The sequence below is a fragment of the Vulpes lagopus genome, chromosome 12 (genome assembly GCF_018345385.1).
Source record: "Vulpes lagopus strain Blue_001 chromosome 12, ASM1834538v1, whole genome shotgun sequence".
Lineage (NCBI taxonomy): Eukaryota > Metazoa > Chordata > Mammalia > Carnivora > Canidae > Vulpes > Vulpes lagopus.
The window spans coordinates 75,377,127-75,392,926 of NC_054835.1; the positions used below are offsets into that span (position 1 = coordinate 75,377,127).

The following is a 15,800-nucleotide window of genomic DNA, read 5'->3' on the forward strand; positions in this document are numbered from 1 at the left end:
CTTGTCAGTTAAAATGCCATTGTTTGTGATTAGAAAATATCAATCTGAGAAATCTAAGAAATGTAAGACTTACCTCTACAGTCTATTCCCAAATGCATATGTAATTTATTTAAAAGTAGATACCAGCTTCTGAGGTCACATAGTTTTTAGGTAAGTGACTATACATTGAATGTGTCTTTGAAACTTTATTGGCATTTGAAATAGTGCATCCAACTGTTTGTTACTTCATTTTTCTCGATGAGAAAAATTACCAGTAATCTTGGGAGACTATGCAAACCATCCATTGAGCATAAACTTACAGCCAGATTGTCTTTTTTTCGAATCCTCATTCTGTTCCTTACTGGATTTGTGACCTTAAGATGTGTGAACCTAATTTTTCTGCTCCAAACTTTCTTCATCTATAAAATGTGATAAAATACTTACCTTAAAGAGCTGTTTTGATAATTAAATAAGTTAATAGTGTTTCCACACAGTAAACAGTCAACAACTATTGGCTATTGTTGTGATAAATGTTTGAAATGATGCATTTATTGAGTTATATTTGAAAAGGCTCAAAACTATACGCTTATTTTGTTTTCAGTGTTCATTATTGTAAAATGTAGTGTAGTGGAACAGAGTATAGTAGTTCTGTTTTGTTTTAGTAATTAGATATTAAGCTAAAACTCAAATGGATTTATTAATTAAACCTCATAATTAGAAAATATTTACTCCCGCATAGCAATTATGCCATCCATATCCACTTTTTATTTTTAATTGTGTTTCCTTTTATTTTGCCTTTGGTAATATGAGTAAAGTTATAGTTGTTATTCAAGAGCATCAACGGTAAGAGGCACCTTACAATTTTATTAAATCAGTAGTGATTTAATAAACTTAAACTATTTATTGAGTAGCTTCTATAGTCCAGGTACTATTCTTAGATGGTGGGACACACCAATGAATAAATTGGGGAGTCTTTGAATATATATGACTAACTTTCTAATAGATTAACAGAGTGTGTCACAGTGTGAGGGTTCCTGAGGAGATGTAGTTTCTATTTGAAATTTGTGTTTTGTTTTTGTTTTTGAGATTTTATTTATTTATTCATGAGAGATGTAGGCAGAAGGAGAAGCAGACTCCCTGAGAGGAGCCTGGTGAAGTACTTGATCCCAGGACCCCAGGATCACAACCTGAGCCAAAGGCAAGATGCTCAACCACTGAACCACCCAGGCATCCCTGGTGTTTAATGTTGTTTATTTTTTTTTCTAATTTTTATTTATTTATGATAGTCACACAGAGAGAGAGAGAGAGGCAGAGACACAGGCAGAGGGAGAAGCAGGCTCCATGCACCAGGAGCCCGATGTGGGATTCTATCCCGAGTCTCCAGGATCGCACCCTGGGCCAAAGGCAGGCGCTAAACCGCTGCGCCACCCAGGGATCCCTGTTGTTTAATTTTTAAAAATAGCCACCTAATGTGGTAGATGTAACAATAATAATAACTTATATAAAACTTAGTGTCATAAATAACAAAAAGTGCAATAAATACCAACTATATTTTGGTAAATATCATCTTTATTTTATTTTATTTTTTTGCCTACACAGAAGTTTATTTCATTGTAAAGTAAAAAAAGAAAAATACACCTAGTAATACTATACCATTGATAATTCCTTCCTCAGTGCTCCAACCAACAAATTCATTTTTATGATCCTTCTACAGATAGCTTTCAAGGGAAAACAGTTGGGGGTTACTTAGATTAAATAGACAGTAAAGTATGTTGCCACTAGTCCAATCGAGAAAAGAATAATGTGATCACTTGTTTCATTCTCTAAAACTTGCTTTTTTTCTATTTTGACACATTTTACTAAAATAAACAAAAAAGTGCGTTCAGTGAATTACTGAGCAGATGTTGGTTGAGTGTTATAAAGAATTGGAGGGATAGCATACTTTGTTGTTTGTTTTTATTTAATTTTAGGTTTAATGTCTCAGCTTGGGATGTTGTACCACATTTACATACATTTGAAGGTCTTTCTGCTCATTTCTTTTCACAACTTTGACCTAGCTAATGCACAACTATCACTTAAGGAATATGTATTCTTTCTGTCACTGTTACTTCAAGGAAGAACGTAAATCCATCAGGAAAACAGATAATGAAGCATGCCTCCCTTTCTTAGAGGCATGCATTTCTTGTGTCAAATATTATAACATTTCAAACCTGGGCCCTATTTTGAATGCCTTCAGCTGCAAGTGGGAAATAAGAAACTGTTCACTATCCGATTAACTGTGTTTGGCTACGTCCGGGGAATCTTGATACCTAATTCTCACAGATGCACTGTGAGCGACCCTAAAGAATGAAAGAAGAAACAGGAAATTCCAAAGAGAAAACTGCTATTTCTGCAGTTCGCTCTAAGCTCCATTATTCATAAAACAAGTTATCTTCCTTCAATTAGGAAAAAGAAAAGTAGCAAATAGTTTTATGCGATGTTCTTTTTTTTTTTTTTTTTTTTGGCTTATTGATTCCTTCTGCCCCTGCATTTCTTTCACCTCTGTGAACATGATTGATTTAAGTCAAGTACTGGTTCCTCGCTTTACAGGTGACCAACATGTGCCTGGTGGGTCTGGAATCTGATGCTCCCTTGAAAGATGGCCCAAGAAAGCCTCTGGTCTGAAAATTGATCTTAAAGAGATGGGTCTGAGAAAAGGTTCTTTAGCCTAAAATCAGCTAATAAGTTGTTTTCTAAATTTTTTAAAAGGGTTCTTTAAATATAAGTTATTAATGCTAACTTTAAGAAAGTTTTTGTCTCTGTTGAAATTACAATCAGATGTTGTCGCTGACAGCAGACAATCAAATCATTTTCTATATCTGTTAAATGTAATTCAGTGGGTAAAGCAAGACTGGCATTTAGAAAGTAATAAAGGTAGCTGAGAACTCTATCCCCTCCTTCAGTCAGCGGAAGTATCCAGCGATAATAAATAGTGCAAGTAGCTTGCACGTGAAAGATAGTGGTTTAGCACCTAGGTTGTGATGTCAGAGGCTTGACATTGGATCCTGGTCTGTCACTTACTATTTATTTAACTTATCTGTATCACAGTTTCTTTCTTTCCAATATTAAAATAATAATGCTATCTATGTATAGTGGTAATATAATTGTTAATTGGGTGATAATGTAAGTTATTTAAAACCGTAAATTGGTAAATAGTAAAGACTCAATTAATATTAGTCATCTTCATTATTTTTGTCACCATCACTTTTCTTGTTTGCCAGAGAGCAAAGCATAGAGGCTAGGACTGTAGCTCAGAAGTTCAAATACTGGCACTACTAATCGCTAATGACCTCAATACTCAGTTTGCTCATCTGTATAATGGTGACAATAATCTCAACAGGGTTGTTGTGAGGATTGAATAAGATGAAATAGATTAAGTGTTTGGCAAATAGACTGCGATGGTATACATGCTAAGTAAACTGCACCGAAAGTAGGCTGTTTGAATGTTGTTAAGGAGAAATTTCACAGAGATTACAAACTCTCTGTTAGCAATTGATTAGAGAATAAATATTTTGCAGTGAGCAGTTCTATGTAGATAGTAAGAAAGATAATGGACTCCACCAAAGAGAGATAAGATGTACTACCTAAGGACGATTCTATGTGTCTGCTTAGCAGAAATAAAAGGCATGCTTTGCCGTCTATAAGATTTGCCTTCTTTGTTCATATCATTGAACCATACCAAGTTTATGCTTGGAGCCATTTGCCTGTGATTTTAAAAGCTTGTCAGTGCCAACATTTATTGAGCAGAAGTTATAACAAGACAATGAAATAGAACCCAATAATGCCTGGGTGAAGGATATAGGGTTCCCTGCCTTCAAGAACCTCCATGTAATTCCTGAAGAAAGATAGAAAGTAAAAATATCAAGTGCCAAAGAAAATAGTAAGAGAGACAGTATAAGTGAAATGAACTAGAATAGATAATTGGAAACAATGACCATGGGATAAACATACCGCGGGTTGTTTTGCTACTAGCCCGTGAGCTAAGGATATCTTTTACATTTTTTAAGAGATGTTAAAAAATAAAAAAAGAAGAAGACAGTGATGAAAATAGCTGTGCAATGCAGCCTGTATGTAGCTCCCAAAACTTAACTTACTGTCTGGCTCTTTGTAGAAAAGGTTTGCCAATCCCTAGACTACAGCATTATTGAAAACCTCCCTCCCCCACAAACTAAGTTGAAATTATACACTTATTCAGCATGGGCCTGGTAGATAAAGCAGTATTTATGAAGAAAGAACTTAGAACCTAGAGATAGAGTTTGGCTTAACTAGAAATAGGAGATATGAGGCATTCTTAACAGGGGCAACAGAGTGTGAAAAGTTGAAAAATATAAGTGTAGAGTATATAAAGTATAAGTGTAGAGTATATGAAGTAAAATAAATAAACCATTGTGAACTATTATGATTATCCTATAAGATTAATAAGACATAAAATTGGAATAATATTTTAAGAAACACACTTTGGGACATTTATAGTAATGAATCTGAAGACTTAGAGTTTATTCAGATGAGTTGATAATAGCATCTCAATTTTATGAAACACCAAAAAAAACCCCAAATGACTAAGAATCTTAAATCTACTTTATAAGAGATTCAGTTAACATGTATAGGATATATGCGGTGTATATGTTTTTGGTAATGAATTCTGAGATTAATTTCTTTTTGGTTTTTGTTTACAGTTCTAGGAATCTTACCTGAATTATTTCTCTTGTGTCTATTAACCATAATATTATATAATACAAAATATCTCCTGCTTTTTGGCTAGTGAATCCAGCCCCAAATTGGTTAGGGTATTTGGAATACTTCTACAAAGTACCAAAGTATGTAGTAGCTCCTCAGATTCCTAAATTAGTCCTCAGAATGTTTTTTTGTGTGTGTATTTTTTTTCCTTTACTGAATGACTCTGTGGGTTTTGTTGTCTCATTCTCTGGCACCAGATGATGATAAAAAATTCTATTCAATGATTAATTCGCAAGATTGTAAGAGCCCTTGTAAGACTGAAGGAACAATGAAGCAAAGTAACTTGATTTCTTTGAGCTTCTGATTTTTTCTCATCAGAAAATTAGAACAGTCATTCCTGCCCTCACAATACACAAAATTGTTAAATGAATAAAAAAATATTACATCAAAAAATTTTTACAGGATCCCTGGGTGGCTCAGCGGTTTGGTGCCTGCCTTCAGCCCAGGGCGTGATCCTGGAGTCCGGGATCAAGTCCCACATCGGGCTCCCTGCATGGAGCCTGCTTCTCCCTCTGCCTCTGTCTCTGCTTCTCTCTCTCTCTCTTCTCTTTGTGTCTCTCATAAATAAATAAATAAAATCTTAAATAAATTATATCATTTAATCATTTGTCTTTAGTACTATTAAGAGTTAAAAATGAAATAATGATTTGGAGCTAATATCTAATTCTCTGGCTTCATTTTTTTATTTGTAAACTATTGGCTGAGACTATATGACATCTGAAAAAATTTAGCCCCCAAACCACAGTAATTTTAATGTATTTACTAAATCTAGGATTAGATTAGATTGATTTTGAATATCTTATTTATTACATATCCAGCAGTGGGTGTATAGAACCTACTAATAGGAATCATTCAAAAATTAATTTCTCAGGAACAAATAGGTGACATATTCCATAAGAACTTTGATTGTAGTCAAATTACTGTGCCTCTTGTTTTAAATTTTGGCTTTTAGTGATTCTCTCCCTCTGCTATTCACTTCTATTATTGCCTATTTTTAATCCCTACACAAGTTCCTCTGAAAGCATTTAAAAATAGCTTATTGTTGGTAAATAAAGACACTGAAAAATCACCAATTATTAGACTTTAGGTTTCCTTAAGGCAGAGAGATTAGTTCCTGCTCTGTATCATGTTCATGATAGTACCACCGAAGTCATAGAGTTTCTTTGAGGGTGAAATGAAATTATCCACATAACTATTCTCATAGTACATGATCAGGAATTGTTAGGCATTATGATTATTACTTGTGTCTGTATTCACAGCCGTTAGAGCCTTGCAAATAACAAATGCATTCAGTGGGCCTAATATAAATATACACGCATTTTTATATATATAGTATAGTCTTGTCACTCTGAAAGGACTCTGCCTTTGTGTTTCATCAGAAGCTTTAAGTGCCTTGTGGTTGTAGTAGTGACAAATCATTATGACAAGGGTATATTGTTGATGAACCAAATGTAAGATTGACTTTGCTACCAATAATACCTTCGAAAAATTGTTATTTTTCTAAAAGTTATTACTGATATATTCCCCAAAGAGTCGACTAATAGCACCATTTTCTTTTAAAAGGTTAAATTAGCAGAAAGATTTTACAGATCCATCAAAAAGATGGAAAGTTACTACAAAATAAAAGGTAGTCTCATTTCTGCATCATTTATAGATATTGTATTTAAGTCTTTAAATCAGAATGTGGCTAGTGAAAGCATCTTATGAATTATTGACATTTTCAATCTATATACTCCAGGATGAAATTCATTAGAAGGCAATAATTTTGGAAACACATTATATTAAGCCATTGTAATACAAGGTGCTTGAGCAGCACTTTTATTCACTGATGCACAGGTATTATTTGAAAAACATAATTTCGAAGCTGAGCTGCAGAGATTACCCCTGTCTTTCATTAAATAAAGGATTAGCACCTTATTTACTGAAAGAGACAGATACCTGTCAGAATTTTTGATATGCAGTATACCAAAAAATTAATGAACTTCACAGATCTTTTTATTTCTATTTACTGAAGTGCTTCTGTATTTTCTTGGTGTATGTGAAATGGGAAAAGAATTTTCTGTTTCAGAATAATGAGAATTAACAGGACATGAGGTATGCAGTACAGGTTTGTTTCTGGTGATAAGAAATATCTTGTTTTGTTGGCCAAGAAATGAGGAGCTATTTTATTATTATTATTATTATTATTATTATTATTATTATTATTATTATTTTATCTTCTCTGGCGAGATGCTTTACATCACTAGAACTGAAGAACACGGCACCCAGTCTCTTTCTCTGAAAATACTATAGTGCAATTCATCATTGCATGGAGGCATAAGAAATATTAATTGAGATTTTTCTATGTGCTGAGAACTGGAGATGCAGTCATGAAACTTGTATTTGAATTCCAGCTCTACCACCCACTACCCAAAGAACAATGCCTTTTTGTACGTGTTTACTCATTTGGAAAGTTCTGATAAGGAGAATATCTAGTTCATAAGGTTGCTGTGAGATGATTATTAGTATTGTGTGCAGAACTTCAGTGCAGTGTGTGGCACACAGTACATGCTGAGTGAATGTTAGACTGCCTACCCTCTGGAAGATTCCATTTGTGTCCTTTATCCCTCTAAAGTGCACTCTTATGTGGATTTGTCTACAGAATGGAAATGGAGCGCAAGAATGTCAGTTTCACTATGTTCGCACGTGGTAAGAGCTAGTGTATGTTAGATAAATGACAGACTGTGCCATCTACCAGTCTTGTTCTTGTTCAAATCTTTGAGCCTTTTGAGTTTTGGTTGATGCATCTCTGATATGGGGATAATAAATACCCCATCAACCATTTTGTTGGAAGAATTAAATCAAGTGATTTGTATGAAAACTTTTCCTTAAGTTATAAAGTGCTATCCAAGTAAAAGTATCATTGTAAACTTTTGATCATCCACTTTATAGATCACTTCATTTATGGATGATATACCAGCAAATTTTCATCCAGGACTGAATTTTTTTTTTTTTATTACTCACTTAGTTTGCCATATTACTGTCTCCTTCTCTGCCCAGCTGGCCAGTGATAATGGTTCCCAAAGGTACTTAAATAGTCCAAGCCAAATGTAGCCAAGAAAATCATACTGTTTAAAATACTACCAAATATCAATGATAAAAATAGGCACTTATACATTATTTAATGTTTTATAACTATCTTATGTTCCCCATCATTTTTTTATTTATATATTAATGGTAATATAGAGGCATCACTGGATTATATAACATAGATAGAAAAATGTGTGGTATGAGTTACAGTTTAAAAGAAAAGAAAATTTAAGCTACATTAGAATTAGACACAATTTCATAGTTCTTAGTTATGACAATTTAGTTCTAACAACTTTTAGCACACCACAATTTTATTTCTCTGTAATTTGCAATGCAATTTGAAAAAGCCTGGCAATGCATGCATATGCTCTCTCATCCATACCTTTTCTAATTAAAAATGCAATTCAAAAGTACTGCATATGGTACAGATACGGGTAGGACTAATAAGGTCTTATTTTTCTAAACAATAACATAGCTATTGGCTATATATTATATCTCTTTTATGAACTATTGGGAAATGAAGGGAAAATTTACTGGTCTTTTTTTTCTTCCGTTTCTGCCTTTTATACAGAATAAAATTACTCTTACTTTGAATTTGTCATTTACTCTAACCACGGGATATAGCTTATGACATTAAGTTTGACAAAGGACAACAATGAAATCACTTTAAGGAAACATATAAACATATTTGCAGAGGCTGAATGGACAATAAAAATAGTTTGGGGATTAAAAGTGAAGAGAGAAAAAGAGTGTAACTAGTTCCAAAGAGGATTGGAAATGAGCAGTGACAGCTATAATGCTAGAATTCAGGATATTGGACCAGACCAAAAGACAGGAGGTACTGAAGGAGGCTGAGCACAGATGTCATCATACAATTCATTTATTTATGATCTCATTATGGAGAGGAGGGAAGGGAATATTTTCAGTCTATGTTTTTAGATCATTGCAGGCTGTTTTATAGCAACACTTTTTTCTTGCCAATATAATCCTAAGACTATCCATATAGTTTTTCTTATTTTCCTTTTTTTCCCCTCTAGTTTTACATTTAATGAGCTGGAGGTACATATTGCTCATAAATTGTACTTTCCTCCACTTCCTTTAAAATATAAAAAGACATTAGACAGATAATACATTGCATGTACGATTGTATATAGCAAATTCAGATTCTCTTTACCATTTCTCATTTTACTACCTGCTTAAAATATTAAGAAGCAAAATTATTTGGATTTGGATTATGTATTAATTCAGTAGCTGTTCACTGAGTGCTTATTATGTTCCAAGCACTGTGAGATTATGAAGGATATAGTGGCAAGGGTGTTAACCTGTGTCTATACAATATGTTTGTATGAGTGCTTGTTTTGTTTTTATTTTTGTTTTTCCAGGGGAAAGAAGCCTCTAGAATCAGAATTAGATGATGACACTGCCTGGCTAATCCTCAGTGTTACTAAGCTTTTCAATGAGAAATTATGTTTGCTTTGCCAGTTTTTGTTATGGGAATATGATTTGTGTGTGCCTGTTTCAACTTAAATTATAGGACTGTTTTACTTGAGACTTGAAAATAGCAAATAAATGATAAATGAGCTACAGCCAGTTATGACATAGGCAAGAACATAATAATTTTCACCAAAGTGAAACTGCCTAATAAATCTTAATTTTGAATAACCAGCAAGTAACAGAAGCAAGCTTTACTTATGCTACAGCTTAGGCCAGTTTATCTCAAATTAGACCAAGACCAGAGAATTAAAAGTAAAATTTTACCTAATGACAATTGAGGAAATAGAAATAAAAGTTCTTTGAAAAATAATAATATCCATTAAACTGTAAGATATTGTTTACAGAAAAATAATACCTTAATCACTACTTTTTATCACATATCCCACCTTCCTCATTAAGTATTTGTTGAAAAGAGAAATATTAGTCACCAAGAAGTTAGGATAACTGTGCTTTAGAATAAGACAGAGCTTTATATGAAATAAAAGTAAAGTTGTGTATGTATACATTTTATGTTTCAGAATATACTATATACTCTGTATACAGTTCTCAAAAGGATATATATCTAGAAGTATTTCAAGAAACATAATTAGTTCTATCTATATTTTTGTAGTCTGGTTACTGAAAAATGTCAACTTAGTATGACTTCCCACTCCCAACTTTCACTTTCATTGTAATGTGCCTTGAGTCCAGACTTCTGAGACTATTGATTAAATAATTTCTTAGGATACTCTGTTATGCTTCTTTTAGTTGTCAGTCTGAACTCAGATTTGGAGGTTCTAGTCGTAAAATGAAGCATCTCCTAACTAAAGCATTTAATTGACCTGTAATGAGACATATAGTCCAGTGAACACTGCAGTCATTCGATAAAGGTTGAGAACGATGATAAATTACACAGTATAAACAGAGTTGTTAAAAGAGTCCTAGAACTACTATAAAAATAAGATTTGTGTATTAATGAGATAAGGAATCTTTCCAAAATAACTCATTTGCAACTTCTTAAACATAACCTTTTTTTTCCAGATTTATTAGTTTTAGAGAGAGAGAGAGCAAGAGCAAGTGAAGGAATGGGTAGAGGGAGAGGGAGAGAATCTCAAGCAGAATTCCCACTGAATATGGAGCCCAAAAGGGCTCAATATCAGGACCCTGAGATCATGATCCCCAAGCTGAAGTCAAAAGTCAGAGGCTCAAGTGACTGAGCCGCCCAGGTGCCCCAAGCATAAAGTTTGACATACACTAGTTTTGTCTTCTAACACATGTGACATGGAACTTTCAAAAAAGTCAGTGGACAGAAATGAGTATGTTTCTGACAATAGAAGACAGAGGAGCTTAGTTCAAAGCACAAAAGTCTCACCCAAATGTAACTACCCAAAACAATATTTCTCCCTTGTTTGAAACTTCCCTAGTGTTTTATTTATTGTGCAATAATACTTCAGTTCATCCATTTCATTGCATTTTTTAAAGATTTATATCAATTGCAATCTGTGATCTTTGAGTCTGTATTATGAACTCATCTTTTCCCGACTCTTCCCCCTGTTTTTTTTGTTGGTCCTTGTTCTTTTTTTGCGATTTAGGCAAACTGTCTCTGATGAGACAAATGTTTATAAGATAAACACGACACTACCTGATGAGTTACATGAATATGTTAACAGTTGATGAGTTACATGAATATGTTACAGTTTCCCAGAATTTTCCCTGACTTGTATTGATCAGTACCTTAAAAATAAAAATGGAATCTAATTTGAAAAATACAGCTATAACATGGCTGAGGATTTCAATTTATGCTTATAAATGTATGTTGGCTTGGTTAAGGATTTCAGAAATTCCAGAACAGGTGGCTCATTATTTATGTCAACCTTCTGCTAACAGATTTTTCTGAAAGACGTTTTTCCACAATATCAAATAATGATAAGTGGGAGAGAGAGAAGTTTCTTCAATAAATATTCTGAATCCATTTATTTAGTATGAGAGCATTCCCTGTAAATGTGTAGCCTCAAGAGGTTTATTTCCCATAAGACTAACACAGAAAACCCTAGGCCTTAGGAAATGAGTTGCAGAGTAGTTACTTCCAAAGAGATCAATCCTTGAGATGGGTAAAAAACAAGACTATTATGTTAAATAGTGGTATAAACAATAGTATTTTATAAATGAGACTAGTCAAACTATTTGAAAGCTTTTTGGGTATAATTATCTTTCTGACTTTCAAAGGGGAATATTGGTATTCTTATTATGAATATTGTATTTCCTATGTGTCTATAGTTTGGAATTGTGTGTTTTTTGCAATCTTAGCTTGAATAACTTTTGCCTTATGTTTTCTAAGCCTGTACGTATTCTTAAGTTTATTATATGATTGCTTTTCTTAAAAATTATTTTACTAGGGGAATGTTTAAAAAATCCTATGTTCAAAAAGCAAGTATGAGTGAAATAAATTATTTACTTTCAGTTTGGAAGAGGTGAATAAAAAGTGCTTGGCCAATATCGTACCATTAATCTATTCTCTTTTCTCCTTTCTCTCTGTACTTCTCTCTCTCCAATAGAAGTGGAACAAAAAGGTAATTAAATACCTTTCATAAATTATATACTATTTATAGGCTAAGTTATTTAACAGTTTAACATTTAGTTAAAATAATTTTGTATTAATTCTTATCTATTTTATGAAAATTTATTTACTACTTCTGCTGCTCAACTTCACTTTAATCTGTTGTGATGACCAGTGCTGGTTTGCTCCTTTTATCCTAAAACAGTTTCATGTAAAATCTTCAACCGTGCATTTTCTTCCTCTTTATTTTTAAATAAGTAGTTGGAAATCCAGTAGATGGTGATGGACAGTGTTTGCTTTAGATTTGATTTTATTTCTATACTAGATAATTTTCCATAGCTCTGGTGTGGTTTCCCATACCTTTAATTTTTAACTATTGTGGGAAAAGGGGAATTGGTTTTCTGAAATACCTTATAATAAATTACTTTAGCAATCATGGGCTCACTATTAACCAATCTAAAGTTTATATGTGACTTTGACAACAATGCCTACCCACTCTTTATAATTTAGCAATCATATTAGAATCTGTGAAATTCTTATAATCATCAATTTTATTATTGAGTATAAATTGATGAAGGCCTTCTATCCTTGCTATGGAAGATTTTGATTGTCAACTCTGCCCTTGAACTTTTCATTTCTACCAAAGTAAAACTTTGGACACTTTAATAATGCACTTTCCTTTTTAATAACCTGCACATCCTAGCCAAGTTTTATCTTCGATCATTTTCCATTTGATCTAGCATTATAGTTGCTGTTAGGGAGCTAATCACTAATATCAAGAGCATAATACTTTAATCATTAAAATATGGGTCAACATCCAAATTCCGTATGACTTCTAAATTTCTCCACCCAGTACCCTTCTAATCATTTCAAACATAACAGTGGACTGCATGATTATTTTAGTGTATTTGCTTTGCAAAAATATTAGAGCAGTGTTTCCCATAGCAGGTTCAACAGAACACTACATTTGAAACAGGCTCTGTAGAAAGAGTTCCGTGATCAAATGAGTTTGTTAAATTTGTTCATTTTCCTCACTTCAGCCTTGGAGATTCAGTGATGTACCAAAGCTATTAGAATCTCTGCCACAATTCTATTTAATATGATATTTCTTAAATATATGGATAAGGATCCCTGTTTTCTTTCTGTATAACATCGGGCTATACCACATGAAACAGGTGCTTCAAGGACCACTCTTTGGGAAACATTGCTTTATAGCCCTTTCATTATGAGCTAGCCAAGGCTTCTTACCACTATTTACACAGTTTGCTACTGAATCATACTAAAAATCAAGTGAATGAGATAATTCCTGCCCATTTTCAATCTGAAGTGTGAGCAGCAAAATATTATAGCAAGTAATCTTGTTTTTTTAATGTTCTTCTCATGTAACAGTAAAAGGTACATGTTTTTAAGTTCCAATACTACTGTATTTAACAGGACATTTTTAACTGATTAAAATCTAGATCTTGGGTTCTACTCTGTAACCTTTCACCTTTTCTTCTTTCCTTATTCCTTCTTTCCTTTCTTTTTCTTCCTTTCTCTTTTCCCTCCCAGTCTCCATCCATCATTCATTTTTAATTGTGTGGGTTGCATGCTCTGTGTGTGCTAAAGCGGCTTTAAGAGTTTTTTGTTTTGTTTTGTTTTGCCTGAAGATTCAGTGGCCTGTATTACAAGGCTTTTCTTTTCCTTTATTATTATACTTAATTACTATTAGATTCCTATTTATTTCTTAATGATAAGTTATTGAATGGCAGATGTCATCAGAGTGAAAACAATATATATATTTAAGTTTAAATAAGACACATAGAAATCTTATCTATAAATATTTATATTTATTATACGTCTATAGAATACATAGACATACATCACACCTGTATCTGTATATACAAAAATATTGTATCACATGTTTACAAAGGTAAAAATCAAAAGAAAACACAACTGCTTAGAAAGTGGCCACATTTTTCAGCAAATGAAAATGAAAATGATTTTGAACAATAGTCAAAAGTAGTGTGTAAAACATTTCGCGTACTCAGAAGAATGCAACAAAATAATTAAGTGGTGGTGGGTATCTCTTGTTAGAGTTACATTCCATTTGGTGAAAAATAAAAATATATGACAAAATATTAAAATTAATATATTTATTATTTTAACTCTTTCCCTCCCAACAGTTTTTCTTTGTCCTGGACTACTAAAAGGAGTGTACCAGAGTGAACATTTGTTTGAATCTGACCACCAATCTGGGGCATGGTGCAAAGACCCTCTACAGGCCTCTGACAAGATTTATTATATGCCCTGGACTCCCTACAGAACTGATACCCTGACGGAGTACTCATCCAAGGATGACTTCATCGCTGGAAGGCCAACTACAACCTACAAGCTCCCTCACAGGGTGGATGGCACGGGATTTGTAGTGTATGACGGAGCTTTGTTTTTCAACAAAGAGCGCACCAGGAACATAGTAAAATTTGATTTGCGGACTAGGATAAAGAGTGGAGAGGCTATCATAGCAAATGCCAATTACCATGATACCTCCCCTTACCGATGGGGAGGCAAGTCTGACATAGACCTCGCAGTGGATGAAAATGGGCTATGGGTAATCTATGCAACAGAACAAAATAATGGTAAAATTGTCATTAGTCAATTGAACCCTTATACCCTACGGATTGAAGGGACATGGGATACTGCATATGATAAAAGATCAGCTTCCAACGCATTTATGATTTGCGGGATTCTGTATGTGGTCAAGTCTGTATATGAGGATGATGATAACGAGGCCACAGGGAATAAGATTGACTACATTTACAACACCGACCAAAGTAAGGATAGTTTGGTGGATGTACCCTTTCCCAATTCATACCAATACATAGCAGCTGTGGATTACAACCCCAGGGACAACCTTCTGTACGTATGGAATAACTATCATGTCGTGAAATACTCTTTGGATTTTGGACCTCTGGATAGCAGATCAGGTAAGTTTGACTTTTGATGATACTCAAGGGAGTGTTGGGGGGGCATATTTACAGTTTGTTTTTGGTAAGTTTGTTTTATGTATGATTACTTTTGTTGTCTTCTTCTGGCCTGTGTACCTGAAAACTATTCTCTGTCTTTTCATCCAAAAAATGTTGCCATTAATCGCATTTGGCTATAAAAAAAAAAAAGTATAAAAACCTTTTTCTCTCTTGTGCAAGCAGTCTCCAATCTTAAGCCCTTCTCTGAAGGGCATTTTTATAATCATCTGGTTAGTTTATTGTGTAGTGAAGTACAGAAAACCTTTACTAAAATAGAATGCCTTCCTCTTTAATTAATTGTGACATGCCCTCAGAAGTGCTCTCCGATAGGAAAAATGTTAAGGGCTGTCTTGATACAATGCTTTAGGAGCCCTATGCCAATATATTCACTTTGCAGAGAGTGTCATATATGACCACCCCTATGGGGAACATTGTCAGTTTGAGTGTGCCCACGTCTGAGTATACCTAACTGATATGTACAGAAAAATGTTTATAACTGAGAAATGCAGAAAAAAATGGATGTAAATTTTACAAGAAACAACAATACAAAACACTGCTTTGAGTAAACCAGAGATAATCTTTACAATTATTTTTCAAGATTTTATTTATTTGAGAGAGAGAGAGAGAGAGAGTGATTGTGAAAGAGCGAGAGCGAGAGAGAGAGAGAGAGAGAGAAGCACAAATCAGAGGAGGGGCAGAGGGAGAGGGACAAGCAGACTCCCCAATGAGCAGGAAGCCTGACGTGGGGCTCCATCCCAGGATGCTGGGATCATGAGCCAAGCCAACAATAGATGTTTAACCCACTGAACCACCCAGGTGCCTCCCCAATTCTTAACAAATTGTCGTTTTCCCTCTCTGGGACATACCATTTTCTTTTAATGCTGTTAGAAATAGTCATAAGTTGCTTTATTATTTTAAATTTTCATTTACGCAATTAAATA

General features: G+C 33.8%; 1 protein-coding gene across 26 annotated transcripts in view; it reads left to right on the forward strand.

Annotated features, from left to right (window-relative positions):
- Positions 1-15,800, forward strand: part of ADGRL3 (adhesion G protein-coupled receptor L3) — an 802,670-nt gene that overhangs the window by 510,143 nt on the left and 276,727 nt on the right. For 22 of the 26 annotated variants that reach the window (XM_041725369.1, XM_041725367.1, XM_041725376.1 and 19 more), the window contains 2 exons: positions 11,853-11,867; positions 14,020-14,820. In XM_041725369.1, coding sequence (XP_041581303.1) covers positions 11,853-11,867; positions 14,020-14,820 — 816 coding nt within the window. The remainder of the gene's footprint in view (positions 1-11,852; positions 11,868-14,019; positions 14,821-15,800) is intronic. The other 4 variants (XM_041725372.1, XM_041725379.1, XM_041725385.1 and 1 more) reach the window with 1 other exon arrangement.